Source organism: Gallus gallus, chromosome 1 (assembly GCF_016699485.2).
Source record: "Gallus gallus isolate bGalGal1 chromosome 1, bGalGal1.mat.broiler.GRCg7b, whole genome shotgun sequence".
Lineage (NCBI taxonomy): Eukaryota > Metazoa > Chordata > Aves > Galliformes > Phasianidae > Gallus > Gallus gallus.
Window position 1 is genome coordinate 144,162,468 of NC_052532.1, and position 26,197 is coordinate 144,188,664.

General features: G+C 37.6%; 1 protein-coding gene across 9 annotated transcripts in view; it reads right to left on the reverse strand.

The window, feature by feature from the left end:
- PCCA (propionyl-CoA carboxylase alpha subunit) overlaps positions 1-26,197 on the reverse strand; it is a 270,716-nt gene that overhangs the window by 165,244 nt on the left and 79,275 nt on the right. For 7 of the 9 annotated variants that reach the window (XM_040706028.2, XM_416970.8, XM_046913872.1 and 4 more), the window contains 4 exons: positions 21,195-21,231; positions 15,824-15,902; positions 6,980-7,082; positions 1,804-1,898 (listed from right to left, as the gene is read on the reverse strand). In XM_040706028.2, coding sequence (XP_040561962.1) covers positions 1,804-1,898; positions 6,980-7,082; positions 15,824-15,902; positions 21,195-21,231 — 314 coding nt within the window. Of the gene's footprint in view, positions 1-1,803; positions 1,899-6,979; positions 7,083-15,823; positions 15,903-18,319; positions 18,453-21,194; positions 21,232-22,341; positions 23,971-26,197 lie in introns of those variants that run through there. The other 2 variants (XM_046913900.1, XM_040706035.1) reach the window with 2 other exon arrangements.

Sequence of the window (26,197 nt, forward strand, 5' to 3'; positions counted from 1 at the left end):
ATACAAATAGCCTATAACATCCCTATCTCCTCAGCTTTATGCAGTATAAAAATAAGGGACTCTGACCTAGCTGAGAGATCTTAATGGCAGCTATCACATAAAATAGGAGAGAAAAAATATTAATAACCTAGTGTGGACAGCATACTTCCTCAAGAAAAGATGTGTCCAGGAGTCATTAATCAGTTAGGTGAAGTGAACCATCACTGCTACCAGGAAGAATTCTGCAGTCAATTGCAAGCAGCTGTAACGCAGATGAGGCTTCCAAAGCTGTCAATAAAGAGCTGCGAAGGTCTAAAACAGCCAACAGCAGTGAGAAAGAAGGGTTTTCATGCCAAATTTTGGAAGCTGTTGGCTTGCTCACACTCTTTTCTAGAGTTACAGAAAGTGGTAAGAAAACTTACTGGCAACTCCAACAGAGAAGCTCAAGAAAGTTAAAAGGCTGATACTTCTGATGAAAGAAATGCTCTAGTTAGTCATGGTTGGCTGGAAATAGAAAGACCTATCACTCCTTTCAATTCACCACAGGCACGGAGCATGAGCAGGAAGCAACTTATATGTACTGCTGAGACAAAAAACTCTCCTAAGTGCTTAGGTATACATATATGCACACACATATTATACTGGGACACGAAGCCTTCATATTGCATAAACAAAAACACAGTCAGAATCCTAGGCACAATACTTCCGAGAAATCCAGAAGAGCTACAGGAAGCAACAAAAGCTATTTAAGCATTTATTACTAGGTTTGCATCCTTGAATTCTTTTAAATTGAAAATCTAGGTCAAACACAGTTCCAGTCCCACCCACAATGATCCAACATTAACTTGTATGCTGCCTATAAATAAACATCAATTGAATCACGTGCTTTCCCTCATATCCTAAACTGTTGCATCACAGTTCTGTGCTGTAAAAATGTCAAACCCACTCCAATTGATGAATCCATAATGTAGGGAATTCCCACCCGCGGACATATACCTCTGTCGCGTTTTCTGAAATCAGAACTTCCTCCTGCCCTTTTTTCTGCATATACTCTGATGGACATCACACAGTAGAGAACACAGAAAGGCCACACCTTTGACAAAATCAGTGTATTTCAGTTCCATTTGAAACCCATGGGATTAAGACCATTTGGGATCTCTGGATTACTGGACACCTACATCCATAATTCATTACTGTGAACAGTAGTAGAAGTGGTGTAGAGTATTTAGAACTTGATATTCATTTCAAAATCGAAAAAAAAGCCCACATTATCTGGCTCCCCAATAATTACTATAACAGCCAAATATCCAATTTACCATTCCTATAGATCTTTATTCCATATTTATTTGGCTTTCAAATCCAAAAGCTGAATGGTAAAGGAAAGGAAAGTATCTCAGATCATCTCATATACTCCATATATTTGACTGGTAAGATCTGTATCTATTTTATGATCCGTATCTATTTTATGATCCATATCTATTTTATAAAAAAATATAACAAAATATCCTTTTTCTCCTTACAGAAGGACATAATGAAGCAAGATCCAGCCACCCTCTTAAGTACGTTATCATCACAGAATCAGAGGATGGCATGGGTCAAAAAGGACCACAAGATCATCCAGTTTCAAATCCCTTGCCACAGGCAGAGTCGTCAACCACGAGACCAGGCTGTCCATTACACTCAAATGGCTGTAACATACTAAAACATAGCAAGTATTTTCTTTGCATCTTTTTAAATATACTTAGCTTGCAATTGTACAATGAAATCAGTTTTCCAAATGTCTTTTCAGTAACTATGTAGCTGCAGAGAGTCCAGCATACATACCTTGGTGCTTCCTCCACAACTTTTTGATTTCTTCTTTGAATAGAGCACTCCCTTTCATTCAACCACAAGGCATTGCCATGTTTATCCGCCAATACCTGAAATAATAACATGCTGCTATTACCCCACAGATGAATGCATGCAGTCTTTTGACAATATACTGCTATAACAGCATTCAATCACTTTTTTTTTTTTTTTCAAATCTAGAAATAACTATTGGGGAAAAATGCTAGCATAGAGAAATAATTGTATACAAAATATTAGTTGAATGCTATTTCAAATTCTAAACAGGATTACTCGAAAGCCATTCTGTAGTCTACATATGTCAAAGAGCACTCATGTCTTGTGAGAGCTCCCAAACAAGTTCAGAATTGAAAGAAGTCAGAAATCAAAAGACTGAAAAGTTACCATTTCAAGCCTCTAAAATTGTACCGCATACTGAAATACTCGGAATCACGTTGTTAAGCATTATTTTTTGTCAACAAAGGAGAGTAAAATCTTGAAGCATGTCAAATTTAGTTCTTGAATTACAGACAAAAACTTTCCGAAACAACAGCTAATGGGTTTTCCTTAGTAGACTGAGCATCCTGTCTTTAACAACTGAGAAAAACTCTTCAGAAACTTTGAAATCTTTTGTCAGAGAATAAGATTTGCTACTTCCTCAACATTTCCAACGGAAATTAGTGGTTTCAAGGACTTTCCCAAAAATGGAGTCAACTCAGTTCTTGATTGCAGCTTCAGATCATGAAAAGGTTAAATACGCAGATGAGCACCTAGATCCAACTAACTACGTTACATGTTTGGGGAAAAAAAAGAAAAAAAAAAAGAAAAAAAAAACCACCACAACTTCAGCATGGCAGAACTCTCAACTGATTCTGCAATTTCAAGCTGGAAGGAAAAGAAAGAAAAGATAGTCTATCACTTCATTAATTCTTTTGTACAGTGCAGCCATTTCAAATAGCAAGAGACAGGGTTTGAAGATTCAAGCAGACTTTTTCCCATCTTATGATGTTGTACTCTATGCACTTATTCTTTGAACAATTTGTTTACTTGCAGACCACACCTGCTCCCTTGTTCCTTATAAAAAATTCCTTCTAATCCATTTTCTTCCATCTATCTTCCTGCTCTGATCTGCTGGAACCTGTGCCAATATTCATGCTTCATTCTTTAACATTGCAGTTCTACACTGAAAACAGACAAGATAAAAAAAAATGGAGACAATCTTCTTCAAACTGTGTGAACTCAACCATATCTACTGACATTTGTGACAAAGAATCTGTATTATTCATTATTCCTCTTAGCACCACAGAGCGAGTATGGCACTAAGCAAGATGAATTCCTGCATCTATGACACCAATGTTTCCTGATGCGTGAATAATCTGAGTCGATGTAACTGAAAATGAGGCACTGATCTCATGAAGGTAACTTGTGCACTGTGCAGCATCAGAGACAGAGTGCTCTGCCCTCCTGTAGAATCTGACTTATCTTTTCCTCAGGAATTTCACTGGGCTTCCACAAGAACTTTCTAGAGGAAAAATCCCTTAGAAAGAGCTCTACAAGAATGACACTACAAAAACGACATCAAGGGATTTCCTAAACTACAGGTTATCCCAAAGGCCTCTTCCTTGACCTCTGTAAGATTCAGCAGCAGGCAACACCAGGGCACTCCAGTCAAATGCTAGATTCTATAATAGGCTCCCCTACACAAAGCAAAAGAAAACCCAACAGCATCTAAAGAAACTTCCCACTGCAGTTCTAAATCAGCCAGTCCAGAACTAAACACCACTGAGTTCTACAGAAACACATTTGGGAGAACAAAAGATTTTTTGTTCTTCTTGCTATCAAAACAGTGATTCTAGGGCATAGCATGGTAATGGTAGGAAAATTACTGCCCTGCAAGTAGAATGATTCCTTGTGAGCGCTTCTGCTTCATCACAAAGACTACAGTTTACAACAGACTTCAACCACACCAAAACAGAAACTAGGAAAGTCCTATAATGTTCAATGAAATTAAGTTGATGTGCTTCTTCTCTCTCTCTCTTCCTTCTCTCTACTTCCCCTACCCCCACCCAAGGGAATAATAAAATATTTTTCAAGCCAACCTGTAAATATTTTCATTAATTTCATGACATTTCTTGTATCCTTCTTCTATTAAGGATACAAGAAATTAACCTTCTATTAACCTGTACCTTAAAATAAATATCTCAGTGGTTTCACTGGATACTTATTTCATAAAACAATTGTATTTCAGAAGATATTTACAGAAAACTGAGATCTTAGTCTCCAAAATAAAGTGGAATTCCAGTGCACGTCTCACTAAAAATGCATGCCACGCCTAAGGTATTTTGCTAAATACCCTAATGTTCTTATAAGAGAATGACCTGCTGTGTGGAGCTGCTATTATAGTAGTTTATGTTATGTACAGCAACACATTAAAATAATTAAATTCAATGTACCACAACTTTTTCTGTATGATTCAGCTACATTCTATTTTCAGTTGCAGGTCTGCTATTTAGCCAAGTAATGGTTAGACATCCCAAGTACTCTTACTTTAAACTCAGATCCTTTATGTCAGATATTTCAGGACAAGACTTCAAATCAGTCCAAGCATAAAGTCTATTTGGACTCTTTTTTCCTGTTGATTGTTTTAGTCTTTTCTCATGTTTTACAAAGTGATTGTTTTATAGCTAGACGCAGGAAACCCCTTATTTAACAATTTTAAATACCAACGCTTTGGAGCTATATGAGAATGTTAAAAAAAAGTTCTGTTTAAAAGTTACTGCTAACTTAGTAAATATTTGGCATCTGGTCTTGAATTGTTTGTATATTTAGTAGTTTGAAAACGAACCAAGTTCAATGTCCTAAAGCTGATTAAAACATAGTTAAAATGATACACTACTATATTGTTACAAGGTACCATCAAAGTGTTTGTGTAAGGAAAACAACACTCACTGTATCTTTCTTAAAAACAAAACCATAAATTATTAATGGCATAGCTACACTGTTTAATCCAGATGAAATTACTCAGTTGCTCTTAATTACAATGCTCCCAAGTTTTGAATTAACCTTCATCTTAAGCCTAAAGGAATCAAGACAGAATGCTAAATCTGGCCCCAGCTGATTAAAGTATAGAGGAATCAAATCTTATCTAACTTTAGTCATCAAAGAGTCAGTAGGAAACTGCTGAAGGTCTCTCTCTAAACAATGCAGAAAAAGGGGCACCTTCAGAAAGCGACGTATCCCTAATTTTCTTGGGCAGCAGAACTGAATCTCAGGAAGTGCGTAACTCTTTCCACTGCCAGAGAGGCAGCTTAGACAACTAGATTAGAACAAAGGGCTACCTTTAAGAAGACTAAAAGAATCCCAAGCCAAAGTATGTACTTCAGAATATTCAAGAAAGCACTTGAGTAAACGATCACACTTGTTCCAGTTCAACTGAATTTCAAACAGTCCCTTGAAGACCAATCTCAAAAACGCATGTGAGCCAAATTTATTTCACTCTCTAAATTCACTCCAAATTTATCTTCAGTCTCCCTGAAGGCACCTCTCTTTCATTCCACCTTGTAGCCTAACTCAATTTTACATGCAATAAAGCATTTATAGGCTAAATCTGTAAAGATGGAGAGAAACAGAATATAAAGAAGAAACAAGGACAGAGGTATCCAAAATCATTAGTCCTATCAACACAGTAGAGGAAAACGCTCTAGCAGCCTGAGTTCCTTTGTAACCGAAAATTAACACTGAAACTAAACATTCACTATGTCTTTCCATGACCCTTTGAATGAGAATAGGTTGGGTTTAAATATCATTTTTGCAGACTGTTTCTTCATTTCACATGTGCCTTAAGTTAGTTTGTGTGCATATGAGTTCTAAATTGAAATAGGAAAAAAAAAGAAGAAAAAAGAACATCAGGTTTGAGTGGGCATATATTTGGCAGGGCAAAAAGTGTTGAATACTTCTCTCCTACAAATCATTCTACACCATCAAATTTGTTGTTGTTTCATTCAGCTATTGAGCTGTCAAAAAACTTCAGAATCTCACTGTAAAAAAATAATTGTAATAATACTAAAAAAACAAAAAAAAAAAACCCTTCATCGTGCGACAATTTGGAGTTTATATTTTGAATCAGAATTAGTGAACTCTCTGTCATGAAAACTAACATACGCCATATAAATTTCTTGTTGAGAAAGAAAATTTCAAGCCTACTGACAGACGCACTTTAGTTGCATACGTACAATTAAATACATTCCAAATTTAAACAAAAACAACTTTGTTAAAGAATTGGTCCAAAACAAACAAGTTTTGTTTTGCATTAGCAGATCTGGTTTAAAGCAAGATCCAGTGAAAGACAAAAAGCACTCATAACCCAAAAAGCAGGGAGGATATATCTGACTTTGAAGATCTATGCCCAAAATAATACACATCATCCAGAGTTCACAAACAGCATTAGGTACTTCAGATACAAAACTAAAATTCTGACAAAACCACCTACAATTTGCAAGAAAAACATTAAGCACTCTTCGCTCAAAGCACTGGAATTCAAATTTCAGCTCTCAGAACAGATACCTACAGTCTCATTTACTTATTTATTTATTTTCAATGAACTGAGTATGGTTCATTGTCTTCCTGCTAAAGAAAGGCTAGAGAATCAAAACAGGAAAGCTGCACTGTGTATGATAGCCATGCAGTTTGAGCAGTGGTTCAAGATACAGGAAAACAAGAGACTCTAGGACTTCTTTAGCCTAATGTTTGAAAAATATTCGCTAATGCTTAATCAACCCCACCAATAACCATGTTAAGGGTGGAGAGACACCACAGTGTCCAAAACTTACTTTAAAGTACATCTCTGTTCTCCTTCTAAAATAAAATACAGCACACACAAGAATTGTGGAAATGATCACTGAACTTGTCTTTCACAGAAACAAAAAATAGGGCTACTCAAGGAAATTACCACTGAAAACACGATATTCAAGGTTACTATTAGAACAGGTGTGATGGCAATCAAGGGAGCTCCGTTAAGTGAGGAACTTGGAGTGCAATACACGAGCACTCTACACAGTCACACTGTCTTCCCTCTCGCTTGTAATGTCTCCATCATGAACTTTGATTGGTTTAGCAGTTCAAACCTTTAATAACAATAAACAATTAATAACAATTAAATAATAATAACAATACAAACCTGGATTTCTATGTGACGAGGGTTATCAATGAACTTTTCTATCAGTAGGCGATCATCACCAAAACTTGAAGCAGCTTCTTGAGATGAAAACCTAAAACCTTCCCTTAAATAACCAAAACAAAAAGAACAATCTCTATTTAATACATTAAGTCAAGTTCGAATGCGTACAAGAAGGAACACTTATTCAAGTAATCTCTCAGTTTTCAGTCAATGAATATGCATCAAAACAAGTTGTAGCATTTGATTCCATGAGTGCCTTTTTTTCTCTCTTCAGTTACACAGAAAACAAGACTACATGTTCAAAGTGCAGAGAATTTCAAAGTGATTATAAAAAGTCTGTGTGTTTACAACAGGTGTGTATTTTTTTTTATTTGTATTTTCTTTTGTAGAAAACAGAATCAACACGTAAAAAACAATAGTTATAAACTTCTTGTTATAAGTCACCACTATTTAAGGTGGTTAAATTATCGTAACATTCAAGAATTACAGTGGTTAGTGACATATTAGTTTGATGAAATAACATTGCATACTGAACATACAACCTGAATATGTAATACTTCACAGAATATACATACGTACTACTACTTTTTCCCCACACTGAAGTACAGCTCAGTTTTGTACCATGTGCATTACAAATACTTCCCTCTGTTTTCTTTTTTAAAAACATAATTACTCAAACAAACATTATAAGACATGTTAGAGCCACAAAAATGACCCAAGGGATGGAGCACCTTCTCTTTGATGAGGGGCTGAGAGAGCTGGGGCTGTTCAACCTGGAGAAGAGAAGGCTCTGAGGTGACCTGATAGTGACCTTTCAGTATTTAAAGGGGAGTGATAAGAAGGAAGGGGACAGACTAAAAGAGGAGAGATTTATATTGGACATAAGGAAGAAGTTTTTTGCAGTAAGGGTGGTAGGGCATGGCACAGCTTTGCCCAGAGAGGGGGTGGATGCCCCATCAGAGACATTCAAGGGCAGGCTGGACAGGGCTCTGTGCAATCTGATTTCATTGCAGTGAGGTTCGACTAGATGACCTTTAGGGGTCCCTTCCAACTCAAACAATCCTATTGTTATATGTTCACTGACTTTATTTTTCCTAGCAGAAAGATTATTTCTATGAGACATAATTGCTGGCAAAAAAATGAACAGTTTTTGACTGAAACGCACCATAATCCAGGGACCCAAAGATCATACAGAATTCTATCTACAGGCTCTTTAAATGGCACATGAGTCCCATTTATACTGATACAAATAAAATGCTTGGGGTAGATTTCTGTGGAATCACCTACTGAAATGCAGTAATCTTGGTATTTTCACCCCGAATAAGAACTATGGCATAACTGAGTTGAAGTCTTCACATCTCTCGAATGTAGACAATTTCACAAACAAAACCTGTGTAACTGAACTGCGGGACAGGGAAATTTACAGTATTTAGATGTTCATGTTCAAAGGTACTTCTTCACTCTCTTTCAAAACTGTAGAACAATATATTTTGTAATTTTAAGAGTGATTATTCTCAACATACAATCTCTCTCATAAATTCATAACAATATATGAAGTTACTTATTACAAAGGGACATTGATATCTGTGAATCTGTACACTAGCCAATCTGTCCACAAAAACATAATGTGATGTAACAAGCAGTCATACACAACAGTTGAGATTACTGAAACAGATTTGGAGCTGTTTTAACTCCTATATCAAAGGTTCTGTTTCCTTTTGTAAGCATTCTATCAGACAGTTTTATGCACAATTGACTGTTTTTCCTTCACTGATGTGCTAATTAGAAATCTAATCTGCAATACTTGTTAAAAAAAGTCAGGTGCCTAATTATCTAATCCATCTGTAAGTCTTTTTCAAATTACACATAGCAGAAATTACACAGGTATTCTGACCTGGTCTGTATGTTACAGATCCGTGCAAATGCGCTCCCTCTGTTACCAAATTACTATAAACACTCTTAACCTTCATTAAACAGGTTATCCTAACAAAATGGGGGTGGTCTGATCCTCTATGAATATAAGAAAAAGTTTAGACTAGAAGAGAATTTATATTTGAAGCACTGTCTTTTCCACAAGCAGCAGCCCCTTGAGACTCACAGCAATCCCACTGCAGAGGCTCACTACGAGTAAGATGCTCCCCACACAGCACAACCACAGACCGAAGCTCTCAGTGAGTTCATAGGTATCTTACAGTTCACAAGAATAAATGCAGAATCCTGTACCTAGCACAGACTAATCTTCCTGTATCAGCACAGTCTGTGGAGCTGACTATCAGGTTAAGATCCCTAGCGTCACAGTTTACAATCCCCAAGTCAGCAGTGTACTCTGACAAGAGATGAAGTCTAACTGGATACTGGGCTGCATCAGCTGCAGCATAGCCAGTAGAAGCAACGGTTCTACTGGAATTATTCAGTAACTATTCTCTTTCATTCACTGCACTAGACCATAACTGAAATACTACATCCAGTTTTGGACCCATCTAGAACGAAAACAATATCAATAAGTTGAGATGAGGTCAATGGGGAGCCAACAAGATGGGGAGACCACACAAGGAGAGGCAGACTGAGCAAGGCTTAGTGAACTTGGACAATAGAGGCGGGTTCTTCAGAGAGACTGTGAGATCTCACCTTGCAGGTTTCCAAGACCCAACCAGACAAATCTCTAAACAGCGTGCTTCAAATTCAGTGCTGACCCAGTTCTTAGCAAGAAGTTGGATGAGAATTTCTACAGCCCTTAAAACATGAATGATTCTATAAGGGGAAGAACAGGATGTCTTTCAGGTTTCCTCTCTCCCTACAGCACAGTTAGTCACACTAAAGGTTAAGCTATACAAAAGTATTCATTGATCCTGCCACAAGCTTTCCTGTGTTTGTCTGAAATGAGATGGCCCCTGTCACTGTTTTGCATCCAGCTCCAAGATCAGCACTGCTACTTTAATTAAAACAGCCACTTTATTTGGAAGCAGACTGACACCAGTTAAAAATTGCACTCATCATGCAATATTTCAGTTTCCAGTATCAGGAAATAGAGGAAAAAAATAGTCTTTTTTTCTTGAGGCCAGAATTTGAAAGGACGCTGTTGAAAACAGATGTTTTATAATCATTAGTACAGTAGAACCCTTCTAAAAATATAACTGCGAAGTTAAGCAACCAACACTTCAAATGTTGTCTGAGTTTACACTAAATAAAAATCACTCCATTGCTTCAGCTTGGCTCCAAATTAAATTTTAAAAAGTTAAATTATGTGTTGCCTTCTGCAACTGTGATGTTGGCCTCCTGTGTTAGCCCTCTTGCGCACACTGACCAATAACCTGATCAGGGCCAAATGACTGTGGACGCACACCAATATGATGAGCAGCAAAATGGCGTCTATTCACTACTAAGCACAGCTTATATACCTTTACTTGAGCTATCGTGCCCCGTCCTGATTCGTTCGTACTGGATCTTAGCCCCTTACTACAATTCCTTATTTGGCTCCTATTGTCTCCTCATTCCTTCACCTTCTTATCTTGTTTACTTCATTAGCAAGGACAGTCTGTCTGAGCACAACAGCACCCTTTCACTGTGCTTAGGGAGAGGCCTATCCCGTACAGCACATATCCCCGTCAAGCGCCTACTACAACAATGATGTAATCACAGCAACTTACATAAATAATTATTCATGCAGTTGGTATGAAAATGCATGTTTAAAAAAGTTTTAGGAATTACTGTTCATCATTCATCCAGTCTCACTCCTCCCCTTCACCTGAACACTTCCATAGTGCGTACCTGTTCTGGACAGAAGGCCAAACCTATACACACTCACCTCTGCAGAGCAATCTGACAGGCCAAACGCTTGTAATAGAGAATAGTGCCCATTTTCTTTCTCAAATTAGTGTCCATGAAAGATTTCGATAACTAAAAAAGTTGAGACAAATGGGGAAGTAGCACAAAGCTCCAAATTTCTCAAAAGGGAATCAGTAGAAGATAATTCAGCACAAATTTCCAACTCAATGATTACCGTGTTTGCAGCTGAAGTTTCTAACTAGAAAAAAAACTAATTTTTATCAATAAATGTATGGAATTTAACATATGGAAGAGCAGTTCTGGTACAGTGACTTCTGATCCTGGAACTATATGTTCAATTAAGTACCTTTGTATGTAACAATCCATCACAACCTTACTCCCAGACTTTGTCCTTTCCTAAGAACAGGTTTAGCGTCCTCAAGTGAAATCCTTTTCAAAGTTTGAATCAGACCATTTGAAGTCATGAAGCCAGAGACTTAGTTATAAGTGCAAGTGTGAAGTTTGAGTTTTATAATCATGGAAGTCTTTGAGACAAGAGGTCTGCTGGGACCTGATGGGACACCTGTTTTGACAGGGGAAACATTTCTTGGCTCATAACCTGGCAAGATTGATTGAGAGAGATTTAAACTAAGATCCACCAGAGAGGGGGAATTTGAACAGGAAAAGAAAATATATGACCTCTGGAAGCAAGGTCAGACTCCATAGGGAGATTACATAACTGCAGTTCACATCTGCAGGGAGAAAATAAGAAAAGATAAAACCCAGTTTGAGTTGATGCTGACACTGTAGTGTCAGAAAACCAGACAAAGGCTGTTTTAAGTATGTTCACAGCAAAAGCAGGTCTAAATAAAACACAGGACTAATATTTGGTGCAAATGGTCATCTAACAAGTAAGGATGAGGAAAAGGCAGAGGTATTCAATACCTCTTTTGCCTCAGTTTTAAGGTTAAGGATGGATCTTGGGCTGCACAATCCTCCAGATTGGAGGACCCTGAGTGGGAGAGCAGTGACTTTACTTGTGGTCACTGAAATTTAAAGGGACCTGTAGAATGTCCGTAAGTCCACGGGCCTGACAGAATTCCCCCAAAAGCACCAAAGGAGTTAGCAGACAGTATAGCTGGACACTTCTCAACAATTTGCCAAGGTCTTGGGAGTCCCTCTGTGGAGGTCCCTGCTGAGTGGAAGCAAGGCAGTGTTATACTGATCTACAAGAAGGGTGCATGAGAAGACCCTGGAAACTACAGACCTATTAGTCTAAGATGGGCTCCTGGAAAGGTTATGGAGAAGATAATCCTGGTGGATATTAAAAGGCATTTAAGCAAAGCTTTCATTGGACATAATCAACACAGGTACCTCAAGGAAAGGTCCTGTCTTAATAATTTGATCTCTTTCTACAATAGTCACCCACTTAAGAGGATGGAGTGGACATAATCTTTCTGTATCTTAGTACGGCCTCTGATACCACATCTCACAACACCCTTCTAGATAAATTGTCCAAATGTGAGATAAACAGGTTCATGCTACACTGGATGGTGTACTGTCTGAAGAATGAGGCTTAAAGTGTCATAGTGAATAGGGCTATTTATGGCTGGTGGCGAGTCACTAGTGGTGCTTCCCAGGACTCAATTCTAGGGCCAGTCCTGCTCAGCACTTTTATCAATGGTCTAGATGCAGAAGTGGAATGCAACCTTAGCAAGTTTGCTGATAACAGTAAACTGCAAGATGCTGTTGGTGCTCTGGAGGGATGAGAGGCTTTGCAGAAAATCCAGATACCCTGGAGAATTGGACATTCATCAATGGCACAAAGTTCAACAAAGATAAAAGCTGGGTGCACCTGGAATACAGTAAAGCTAGATACAGGTACAGACTGAGAGGTGAGTGGTTGAGGAGCAGCTCTGCATAAAGGGATCTAGGGGTAATGGGCAACAGCAGACTCGATATGAGCAAGCAGTGTACACTGACAGGACTGGAAGGCATGTCTAATCAGGGGAGGTTGAGGACCCTTGGGCTGTCTAGACTGGAGAAAAGAAGGCTCAAAGGCATCTTCATTGATCTCTGCAACATTCTTAGGAGATGAAGTGCAGAGGGAGGTGTCAGTCCTGGTAATTGATGACGGGAAGTGTGGGAACAGCACAAAGCTGCACCAGGGGAGGTTCAGACTGGACATGAAGAAAAGTTTATTTACCGTGAGAGTGATCAAAAGCTAGAAAGGGTTTCCTAGAAAGGTCATTGATGACCCATGCCTGTCAGTGTTCAAGGGCACTTGCACAATGTCTTCAGTAATGCACTTCAACTTTTTGCCAGTTCCAAACTGGTCAGGCAGTTGGACTTCATGACTGTTGTAGGTCCCTTCCAACTGAACTATTCTATTCTACATCACAGAATCACAGAATGTCAGGGATTGGAAGGGACCTCAAAAGATCATCTAGTTCAATCCCCCTGCCAGAGCAGGAACATTAAGATTAGATACACCTAGATATTTGGAAACATATATTTGGGTAACACCTAGATATTTGGAAACCACTTTCAGATTGGGATTTCTAGGATACAAATATAGCAGTTCTTTGTATACCAGAACAGAGTAAAGATGTCTAACTCTTGCAATAGAAGAAACCTTTTACAAAAATACAATAGCAGAACTTCAGGCATCAGTTTCTCTGGCTATAAAGAACATACAAACCTTAATTCAAGGTAAACTGCTCTTCAGAGATCAGGATTTCATTCTCAATACAACTTCAACTGTGTATCTATTACTTAAAAAAGGGCATCCTGAATTCAACTTATCCAAACCAAGATAACAATATAGGAATACATCACAGTGATAAAAAGGTTATTTTAATTTCAGATCTGCATTAGTGATGTTACCTGCATATAAAATTCCACACTGGCACTTGACTCAAACTTAGGGGGAAAAAAAAGGAATATAATTGAGATATGAAGAAATCTCAAGAAATATAATGGCAGGTATCCCCAAAGAGAGAAAGAGGAACATGTCAGCCTTCCACAATCACACACTCCTGAAGAGCTATTTCAAGAAAAGTTACAAGAATGATAAAACAGTATTCTAGTACTTCTGTTTAGAAATACGAACTGAATGTGGTGGAAACCTTAGATATAACAGGAGTTATAACTCCTAGAGTAATCTAACAATTTTCATTACCTGGGCTACTTAAGAGATATGGAAGATGAAGCACTGGTAAGTTACCACAGTGAACAATTCTGTAACAACACAAATTAGGTCAATCAGGTAGGTCTTTTCCCTTTCTGGTGACTATTTACAGATTGCATCACCATTACATTATTAAGCTCTCTCCATAGCCAAATAAGACAAGGAAAATTTTCAGCTATTCTGAAAATCCAAAATAAATTTCAAGTAAAATGAGTTTACATGAGGTTTGTTGTTGTTTTTCTGTTGCTCTTTTTTTTCCAAATAGCATTTGGAATTCATCCCATTTGGCAACACCAAAGCTAGTTTCCACATCAAAATACTACCAAGAGTCCTTCATAGTCATCTTGGATGTAGGAGCCCTGAAATATGAAAGGTCATTCAGATACTGGCTTCTCAGGTCTACCGATGGTAGAAAAACAGGCCTTGGGGCATTTTTCTTGGGTTTTTGGTTGGTCGGTTGGTTGGTTGGTTATTTTTGGGTGGTGTTTTTCTTTGGTTGGTTGGTTGCTTTTTTTTGTTGTTGTTTTTAAATTACATGGATTTCGATTCAGCAAGAAAACGTCATGTCAACAACTTTACATGTATTACAGCTGTCTGGTAACATTGTTCTGCCACCAATAACTTGAGTCACCTTCAAAACACTCGGTCAGATGCTCCTCTTCAGTTACACGAAAAGGAAAAACCTTAATTTTATAAAGCAATTAATGGACATATACAACAAACCATTTACAAGCCCATATATTTATATCATCAGTTCTCTTAATTAACGTTCTGAAACAAGTATTTTGCCCCATACATTTTACTTTCATCACTGCCTACCTTTAACTGTTAAAACAAGCATTTCTACTTGATATAAGATTAGTGAATACTGTTGATCTACAACTCAGCGTAAGTGTTCTCTCTCACAGCACTTTAATACTACTCTATAAAATTACACTGTAAAAATAAAGCTAATATAACTAAGTTTTATCTCCGTTTTCAGGTTTTGAGACAGGACCAACAAAAAAAAAAAAAATGAATAGAGAACAAAAAAAAAAACATGCCAGAGAAATTATACAGGCAACTAACAATTAAACCAATGGAAACTCCAATTATACTTCAAGCTCATTCCACCATGTGGAAAGGAAAACATTTAGAAAGCTACCCCCTTTTAGATTAAATAGGCTTTTTATTACACATCTTTGAAAAATCCTACAATGAGTTTTTTGTAACGGCAGCACAAGGGGTAGGAACCAGGCTCTTCACTGTCATAACATCAGAGGAGAATGGATCATAAAACATATCAAACCGGTAATGAGTATCTTAAAGGGTTCAGGATTCAGAAAAGCATTAAAACATATGAAAGTGTGTGTTTAAACAAATATTCAGTTTCAAACAGGCAAAAGCACAACATTTTGCAGAGACAAATATTTTAAACATGAAATTACGCTATTAGAGCACATTCTGGAAACACTGTTTCCAAATATGAATAATCAGTCTCATCAACTTTAACAGAGCTAATGGCTCACATTAATGTTTGAGAAGCAGGGCCAATAAACATTCTATCTAATACAAAGACAATTAATACATCAGCATTCTGGAAAGCATACAGTAAAATATTATTTACAGTGCAAATTTACAGTCTGACATTGGATTAAAAAGGCAGTTGCAAGGGCTGCATTTTTACTCAAAATAACGGACCATGTTTCAAGGTTTAAGCAAAAATTAATTTAAAATACACACACGCAAAGTACCAAAATATACCACTCACTCTTCCAAAGGCAGAAAAACAAGTACTCTCCAGTTTCTGTTTAACATTTCATATCTGCTCAACTGTCAGCTCACTGTGGCTTAATGGGACTTCAGTAACTGCAGCATTCATCAAGGCAAGCTTTTGGACAGCATCTCACCTGGTCTCTTCATCATCCCAAGCGATTCGCATGCCTTTCCCACCACCACCTGCTGAGGCCTTGATCATGACAGGGTAGCCTAACAGCGGGGAACAATTAGACAGAAGTTCAAACTTTGATCAGTTGGTCATAGAAACATGACAACTGACCACATGTCCAATAATGCTAGTAGACAATAACTTCGTTTATTAAAATGCTTCTTGTTTGCAGAGAGAGGTGAGGTTTTTCTTTCCAAGACTTAGCTGTCAGTGCAATGATTTCTAAAGCCACCAAAAGGTTGCCTTTTCTATTTCACTTATATAAAAAAAAAAAAAATCAACCCTGAATGAATTATTCCCAAGCAACAGAATGTTTCATGAATAAAAACACTTGACCTTTTTAAGCTCACATTCTTTAGAAACAAAACATAGTTTCTTTGCTACAGCACAAATAGAACATCTCTGTGATTAAAAAGAATTATTAGCAAGAATGAGCAAATCTTCATAAACTATCGGTCAAGAGGTTCGGTAAACAAGCCTGTACCTAATTCAACACTTCTGGAGAAGTCCATTTTAAATAACAGAGCATCTCCAAAGAGCTGTGCTGCTCAGATACCATGCAATACGCATCAGAAACATCATAAGCATTGTGTAATAATGATCTAAAAATAAAGTTTTTTTTCCCCCAACCTGACAAGTAACAAAAAAGTAAGCAGCATAAATCTAACTCTGCATAACCAGTAATGTTTCACTTTTGAAATATAATACCTTAATAGGTATGAGTCAGGATCTTAGTTTTTTGAAAGCTAAAAGACCAAAAGTATATAGTTTAGAAGCATATTTAGTAACGATTGTGTATACTGTAGTACAGTATGCTTTCAATTCAAAACAACTTCCTGAGACAGTCTCTTATTCATATCAGTGAACTTCACCTTTCTTCCAAGTGTGCATATGGGAACTTGAAAGTTAAGGATACGCTCAGAAAGCTTTTGATGTTTCTATGATAGCCAAAATATTCCTTTTACTTTTGGTGCCCAACACTATCAATTAAAATTATAAAATTAGGCCAAACAAGAGAGCAGCTCTTATTGTCTGACAAGAAAAAGCCAGCCAGTCCTTGCAAATTGAAAATCCATTCCCAAATAAGACTTAGATCTGGGGACAGAAAGGGACATTTAAATATAGTTCCTTAATAGAAGTGGTCAAGTCTGCCGTCACATGCATAACTAATGCCTACAGTTTTTCTGAAATGTAGATCTACTCATACCCTGCCAAGAGGCAGTGATAAATCCCTCCCACCTCCTCTGCAAAGTCATTTAAAGGAAGGAGGTTCTCAGAAGACGTTTAAAAACAACTAGATCTGGAAATATCTTTTGCTTAGGAAGACTGACGTGGACTCAAACAAAGAGAGACGTGAAACAAGCATAAGAAACAAACACAGAAGCGTTAACTGGAAAGCAGAAACAGTACAAGAGAGCACTGAGTTAACAAAAACAGCCAAAACACATCAGTAAAATAGTTCCCCACATAAAACGTAATTAGACTGTAGAACCCCACGCTACAGAGCGTTTGTGCAGCTGAAATCTGTAGCAAGGTAACATACAGCCATCTGAAGGCACAAATCTCAAGTTTGTATAGTCAGAGATAATCAAAACTAACTGTAAAGGTTCATACTTCAGAGTCTAAAGTAATCTTTACTTACTAGGTTTATAGTAAAGACCAAAGAGAACCACTCAAGGAAGTTTGGTAGACAGCATTCCATTTTCCCCTCAAGCACCTGATGCTGCCCACAGAGGGGAGTGGGATTATTCAGACTACAGAAGGTCTGATCCAGAATCTTATCAATGATTTCTAAGGCCTCTGTAAATTCAGAGATAAAATGGCATGCACATAGCTGCTCCAGATTTCATGCAGGAACAGTGAAGTCCAACTCAATTTTTTGAAATGCAGCATATATATCATCTACATGAGAGCAGTTTATCAACATCGTAGCTGCTTTTCCAGACCCCTGGTAACTGCCACGCTACTGGACAAGTCTTGAAATAAAGCAAAAAGCAAATCCTGTATGATTTTCAAGCAAGAAGCAAGACCTTAAGTGAATTAATACCACCTAACTTGCTGCACTTATGGCAATGCTATGATTCTGTCCAGCTCAGAAAGTTTGTAATTCTGAAATAAGCACAGTTTTAAGCATTATTATGGTAAATGCATTATGGCAATTTCCACCATGTAATCTATCTTATCCAGTGCTACATATACTCTAAAAAATATATATATATATATCATCATTTATGCTAACAATTTCAGTTTAACAGAATTAGTCTCTCAAACAGTCTGTAGATTTTAATTCTGCAAGTAACGTCTAGTTTTAATTTACTGTTTTTCAGTTTCAACAGCAAAATAGGTACACTGCCAGTGAGCTTTGGTAAGAAAATGATACAGAATATCTAAGTTCATATATCACAGCTCACTTCATTACATTATCAGACAATATTGAAGGGCCTGTGGTATTACTCACTAGTTTTGGGAACGCTTAAGCATTTCTTTCCCCCACCACAGCCTTATGTATATCGATTACACGTTGATCACACTCATAGGCAAGGCAATTGAAGATTCCAGGGAGTCATGGGAAAAAAAAATTAGATAAAAGCAAAGCATGGTTTGGTTTTAAAAAGATACATGTCACTTTTTAGGACAAAAAGGAAAAACTCTTCTGTAAGTTGAGATGACAATTAACCAGCTTCCACAAAATATGGGACTTGAGCTTAGCTGTTCTTTGATGGATATCAAAGACTGATCAGTCCTAAGCCAAGGAAGGCCTCATTGAATTTAAGCTTTGCATAGTTATTGTGTACTCGATGCCAGGATCACGAAATGCTGTTCATCATTCTCCTGACCACTTCTGCACTACTCAGCAGCAGTGAAAATTGCTGGATTGGTTTGAATCATTGTGAGAAGACAGAGGCAAGCAAACAAATTTTAATATCATTTATAAGGACCCATAAAAATATCAATAAATTGCCTTACAAAGCAGACACTTTCTGAGTCAGTGCTAAGTTTTCACAACCCTTCCTTAAAATAGACACCAACATACATAATTTCAATTGATTCCAAAAAGTAAACTTTCCGAAGTTTTATTGATGCTTTAGAAATCAAGAAGCTGACAGCCCTTAACATATAACTAACAAATGGACTGAAAAGCAACATGGGAAAAGAGCCGGTGTGATTAAGCACTTGAGAAGAGGTAACAAGAAAAGAACAGCCCACATAGACAAATACAAGGAGAGTGACTTCAAGGAGGAGCCTCTACAGCAGTGTGCCTGAACCTCTCCCAGCACCTGACTTAGCCTAGTATCTTTGCAGCATTCATACTTGACATCTTGGGAGAACACATCTCATATGGGGGGTGAAAGGTAGGCTCTCTTCACCTGTACTTATAAAAATTCTTTTCCATAAACAAGATACACTGAAACAGTTAAAGGCAATGTGTCTCAGCCCTGATGTCACACTCCACTGCTACTGGACCTTAGGCCAGAAAGCAGAAAAAACCAAAGGCAGTATAAGAACATTAGACATTTTAGAGCTTTAAGTAATGATCCACAATGACTTAATAAATAATAATAAAAAATATTATTTTAAGCACTCTTTGAATACTTAGGCCCTACAGACGTTAATTTAAAAATAATCTGAAAGTATTCAATTACTGAGTGCCTTGTCATATACACAGGACTTTATACACCCAGAGACTTACACAGCGAGTTTAAATTCAACTTATTTTAGATCCCCTCAAATTACAAATCATTTGGCTTGTCTTCGGATCTGTGGTCATGATGAGACTGAAGGCTAATGAAACTGATCAGCCAGCCACAACAAAGGTGAAAACAAGCTAGAAAGGATGAATTTCTTTCACTACATGACATCTACTTTTTCATACAGTGGTTTTAGAATTTTCGATCTTAACAAAATACACCACCCAGGCATCTGTAATCAACTTTAGTATCTAAAGATTTAAGACTGCCTTGATATAATGACCCTCAAAGTGCTGCTTGGTATCAAAAACAGGAACCAGTCAATAGAACACTAGAAGTTAGAAGAAAATGAAGAAAGAATTAATTTTAAAATGTGCCTAGGAGGCCATTAGATGCCTTCCTACATAAAAGAATCTAAGGTGATTTGAAGGAAATCTAAAGAAAAAAAAGTAAACTGACCACTGAAATGGAACTGAACCCATATAAATTCATAATACTGTACACACCTTTTTAAGCACTAAAAACAATGTTATTTGCCACTTCCCCTCCTAATAGTTTGACTGATAATCTCTTCCTTTTGTTTCTGCTTATGTGACAGTGATCAGTCATTATCTGATTTCCCAAAAGGGACAAAGGCTGACCCACAGAAATACTGAATTTGGTGGTGTCGGCCTACCAGTCAGCCAGGCCCAACATGAGAAGCTTCAGCACAGTTAACCAGAGCAGGCTAAGAACTCTGCTTACACTCTAACTGGAAAAGTGTTCCAGTGGTGAAGAATCATCTGCAGCAGTGCAAGTCCCAGTTTCTATTTGGCATTAGGGCACAGACATAGCCTTTGGCACAGGTGAGATATATTTGAAGTGGGTTCTTGGAACTATATATAACAGATGAACTTAAATAGCTACTTATGCCTACTGTCTCTTAACAAGAAGATGCAAAAAAAAATTAAAACCAAGAGCAATCTCTTAATGTACTAAATTCTCCCTGTGGAAAGCATTTAAGAACACATGTAATTTCAAGCATATGGTTAAACGTTTTCAAAAATATTAAGCTCTATTAAATAAAAGCCAAAACTCATTAAGCACATATTACACTTAAGGTTCATCAAAACAAGTCCCAGACAGTTTGCTGGTTGCTCTTTTCAGCAGTCTTTAAGATGTTCAGAAGCTGAGCAGTGACTTTATTCTGGAAAGCACAGAAGAAAGGATGGTGGTATGGGAGATATTTAAGTTAGGTGCACTGCACACAGTGATGAAGAATGAGGATCATAACATCACCGGTGTCAGCCTCCGTATCAGGAGAAATGCACCGTGCTTAGCTTCTGTAAAAAGAATACCACGTCCAATTGCAGATAGATACAATTTGAAATAACTCCTTTAGCAAGCCGATTACTCCATATTACATCCATTCCACAGATTATGGCTGCACTTGTTCTGTAAAGTCAAGTTTGTAAAGCTAAAATGTGATGACTAAAGAGACAGGGTGATAATATCTAGATTCTTCCAGCCCTATAGGCAACAGGGAACTTAAACACTATTAAAACATTATTTGTTCTATAGGGATTACTTATAACACATACAATTTAGTCAACCATGTCTGCTGAGAGGCACACAAATCCCACCATAGCTAATTTAAGAACTTACCAATTTCCCTTGCAATTCTGACAGCTTCATCTGCATCCTGTAAAAGCAGGAAATGAGACCCAACGTTAATCCCATCAGCCATTGCACTATGTCCTCGGGGCAGTCATATATTGCACTACTGTCTCCTCTGATTCATTTAATGTTTGATTTTACAACCTTCTGACCCTTTTCAGCCAGAGGAATGTAAAATTAATACCATAAGTGGAATGTAAATTCTACCTCATCATTAGTATACAGAGAAACTCAAAGCAGTGAGGAATCAGCTGACAGGAAACACAGCCGGGATTGCAAAATGATTTTCTGCAGTTGTAGGAATTTAATGCTAGAATTTAGAAGTTTACAATCAATAATGGTCCATAAATCAGATCGTTAAAGTTTGTCCACCGCCAGCTTGTTTCTGTCCTCTCAGGTATTTGTCATGTTTTCCTGGTTGTTGTCAGTAGGGGGAGTTGATTCTCTATTGTTTGGGTGCGATTCAGGTCCTGAAAAAACCTTGCACAACTTCTTCGAAGATGAAAACTTGCCTACGGAACAAACACAAGCACTCCGCTGCTGCACAGACTCGTTTGTTTGTTTTATTCACTCTAAGGAGAACAGAACCAAAATGCACAATTTTAAACTGCCTCAGAGATGAGAAGATTCGTATGATAGTTTCCACTTATAAGCTTGCCGATGACTACTAGGACAACTCCGGTTGACGCCACCTTTGGCTTCAGCTGACTCATACCCACCACAGCCTGCCATAGAGAACACGATACAGAAAAACCTATTTAGAAAACAAAAACGCGAGAAATTCTCGCTTTTTAATGCGCCCAATCTCTTCTCCTGCCGTAGTTAATTCTGTTTTCTCCTGCTGCCAGCAATCCATTTCCACGACACGATACTAGAAAGGAAAAAGGGTTACGTTCGAAAACTCCATCCAAAATCGCAAGTATTTATACTATTCCGTGACATACATGAAAAAACTTGGTATGGGAGGCAGTAACGTCTGGAAGCCACCAGCTGCTAAGCGCGTCTGAAACGATGGGGGCTGACTTATGAACATTAAAATGAAACCTGATATTCTTAAAGCTTTCGAGGCAATCCGTTTTAAAAGCGAACAGGTCAGAACTTTAAAAAAAAAAAAATACATAAGCAATGTTCATACCTGGTTCATTTATGTCCGATAATAAAACAAAATCCTCTTTAAAAGTCTTCAGTACCTAGTAACAGCCCCATGAAGAATAAGGGGGCTGGCAGGGGAAGTTGTCAGAAAATTTAATTTCCTTTCATTAGCTAGTCTGCTCCACAAATCGGTGCTTGTTAAGTTCAAAGCAGTCCTGAAAGCAACATCAGTTTTAAGTCTTTTTACTCCAGTCACATCTGTTAATGAGATTTTTCCAAATAACAATTGTTTCTAAGCCGAGAGATAAATCTAGCAAAAAAATCCCCCCCACCTCCGAAAAGTAAAATAAAATAAAATAAAATAATCAGGGTTTACTGTTTTATTACACCTTGCTGCTTTCCGTGACCCTGCACCCTCCAAATTTTAGCTTAAAGGGATAAAATGCATGAAAAGGGTCATTTAAGAATGTTAGTGGTTTCCACACATTGAGTTTGAAGGTTCTTTGTTCCTGCCTGTGACAGTTATGCGAGAATACTTCCCCTTAATAGCCTCTCTGTCAGGAAGTGTTAAACCTGCCAAATGCAGACAATTAGAGCCTCTTGAACAAAATGCAGGAAGAGTGATGACTGATGAAGAGCCACGATTATAGTCGAGAAGAAAACTTTTACATTTCTTTTCTCTTGCAAATTCACTCATATATTTGCAAAATAGAATTAAGAGGGGGGGAAACAAACAGGGCAATTTTTTTTCACTTAGTTACCTGCAAACAAGTGGCTAACCAATGCACTGCAGCACACAGGAAGACGGGCTGCAAACGGGAGTTTTGCACAGCCACTGTATTTTTATTTGTAAGCATACGCATGCAGCACCTGAAGTAAAAAAGCGTATCAGAATCGCTAATTGTGTCTGTTCTAGCTTGTATGAACCGAAGGCATCTGCCTGGAACAGTTATTAATTTGGACTACTCAAACATCTGTTTCCTTTTACAGTTCTGATGTATTAGAACTCAAACCCTATGATACAGAAAAAAAACGTAATGCATATTCAAATCCTTTAGTCTTCAAAGAGTATTCCTGAAACGGGAAACAAAAATACGCTGTGCTCTAAAGAGAAAAACGGTTCGAAAAAAAAAAATCATAAACAACTGACACATTGAAATCTCCACTAACAGACTTACGGTCTTTTTGTTTTGTAAGAAAGTACAATTTAATGCCATGCCTTTCACTTGCAGATTCCATACATACAGCAGCACCTTCAGTACTATTAAAAAGTTAAGATGGTTAAAGTCTATCTATGCAAAATACACAAAACCACAGCGGTATTAAGAGTATTTTGAACTATTTTTTTTTTAACTAAGAACAAAATAAAAACACTGTAAGCCCTCATTCCCTGATTTATTGCCATTTCGTCCAAAAACACATCATTATGCATGCTATCATTCTCCCAAAATAACCCGGAGACCGTAAAGAAATAAGTAATTTTAGCACTGTCTTTTACTGTACAAATACGTGTTCAGGTAATCATACCACCTTATATAAATCATGAGTTATGAGTTAAAGCCACATCACACTGGCTTTTACAAATTACTGATTTTGTTAACAGAGTACCCATAAAACACTCAGTTTCACTGAGTTAGAAGAATTCCTATTCTCTTCATTTCATGCACGTGCCTCTCTGCCATGTACCAGCAGGTGGAGACAAAAAAAGTAACTATTCGAACGCAGAAGAATGTCAGGATGAAGATGTTTAAGAGACTCCCACAGCTGTAAAATACTGTATTAATTAGGAGGAACTACATAATATTCCTAATTGCTGAGGGTATTGGCCTAGAGAGTCTCCAAGTCATAACCAGTTTCTAACAATCTCCTCAGCCATCCAGTGGACACTGAATACCAACGTCAACACCCCAATTTAAGAATACTGCCAAAACAGGTGCCTGAATCTTAAAAACAGTAAATAAATAGCCTTGCTGAAAAGCTTACATGTCTACTGACATCAATTACAGAATCACAATGAAACCAAGTAGCCATCCAGAGACATTAATCCCCTGGGTTTACGACCAGCTATACTCTCCCAGTCACATAACCGAACCAATCTCAGACAGATAGACCTTCTTCTCTTTCCTTTGCCAGTTTTTCCACTCGAGCATCTCTGCATACTCATTACTCAGCCTCCATTTTGGTCTTACCATGTATTTCTCTTTACTCGTTCACAGACAATATATCTCAGCCCTAACTTTCATACAGCCATTGGTCGTATGGATTAACACCAAGTCTTTTGATCAAGACTCTTGACCATTATCCCTCTCAGGCAAGTTTTAGGAAACTAATTGTAGTTAGAGACCTTGAATTAAGAACTACCTTTCAATACATTTGTTGACTTTAACTGATAGCATCACACTCAGTTTCCTTACATGTATGTACTGGATAACCTTTGCCTCAGCCAATCGAGGAACTGAGCAACGGACCCCAAAAAAATTACTCTTTGTCAAACTACAGTCCCTATTCTCAATCTGTCTTTCCATTCTCAATTTAACACTTGGTACAGAGATTGTCTATGTGAGAATAGTTGTCTGTGTCTGTAATGCCAAACATCCTCTTCTTCAATATCCTTCCATAGCCTACCTCACAGCATATTGTTGAAGCGCTTCCTCCTCTTAAAATTTAATTTCTACTCACTGGGAATTGTTCTTTATATAGTTTCCCCACGGTGTGATTACAGGAGCTTAACAATTCAGTCTATATACTAAGCAATAAGAATAGAGGGGGACTACACCTTTTATTCATGAAGGACTTGTGTATCTGCAAGCACTAGTTAACAAGAGCTGAATAAAGACAACTCTTCAAGTAACAAAGATTTCCAGTGTAGTCCTGAGTTGAATAAAAGAAGCACTAGAAGTTGTTACTCTATGTTTGCTTTAACTATTCATCCACAAAGAACACATGCAACTGATCTTTCTTAACTTCTGGCATTGTCAGAGGCATGAATGCAGCTTCCTTCCAGCTTTAGACTCCACTACAAAGATGAAACTACCTCTAATCAACTCAAGTATCATGCAGACACTTAACTCCCGCCCAGAACCTTCAAAATGTCTATTCCTCAAATCCAAGAGCCCTCAAAGACTGAGAGCTTCATAGCTCTGTGACCGTAACAGATCTCCCAGAGAATGCCAGAAATATGACATAATCTCCAATTCCTTGTGTGCTGATCTTTTGACTACGTTTGGTGCCACACAGCTTCACCCTTTGTATTTTAGTTTGAATTGGCAAAATACTACATTAAACTCATATCAAGATCAGGCATCCTGTATGACCTAATTACTCAGATATTCACTGCAGCAAAACTCAACACTAACACAGGAAGGAGATCAGATGACAAACACAGGTAGAGATATTAGATTCATAGCAAGGATGAAAATTGCAGTTACTGGAAGTTCTATTTTACAGAACTGGTAACCAAAGCACCAGTTAACTTAAATTCTCATCTAGATCTCCCCCTTCTGACAGAAACTACAATACTGGCAATGCCTGTGACTCTCCTTTTTATGATTCCGTGGGTGCACCGCAGCTTTTTAATCAAGTGCTCTGTTTTCATCAACACTCTTCAGAAAATCAGGAGCACAAGGCTGAGGTATGTGTAACTGATACAATATGGAGACTTCAGGATTAAGTAACTACTGTGCAGCTCCTTTCAGTAACTGGGATTGGATTTGTCAGCTTAATCCTACGTTCCAGCTCTTTTGGTGTTAAGACTATCTACTAATACTATTGCATATAGCTGACTGCCAACCCGATCACTTGCATTCCTTCATTTAGAGTGTCTGGAACTTCAGATAATTGTCAAAAAATCAACGCAATTAAGGGCCTCAAAAAAAAAAAAAAAAAAAAGACATGGCTAT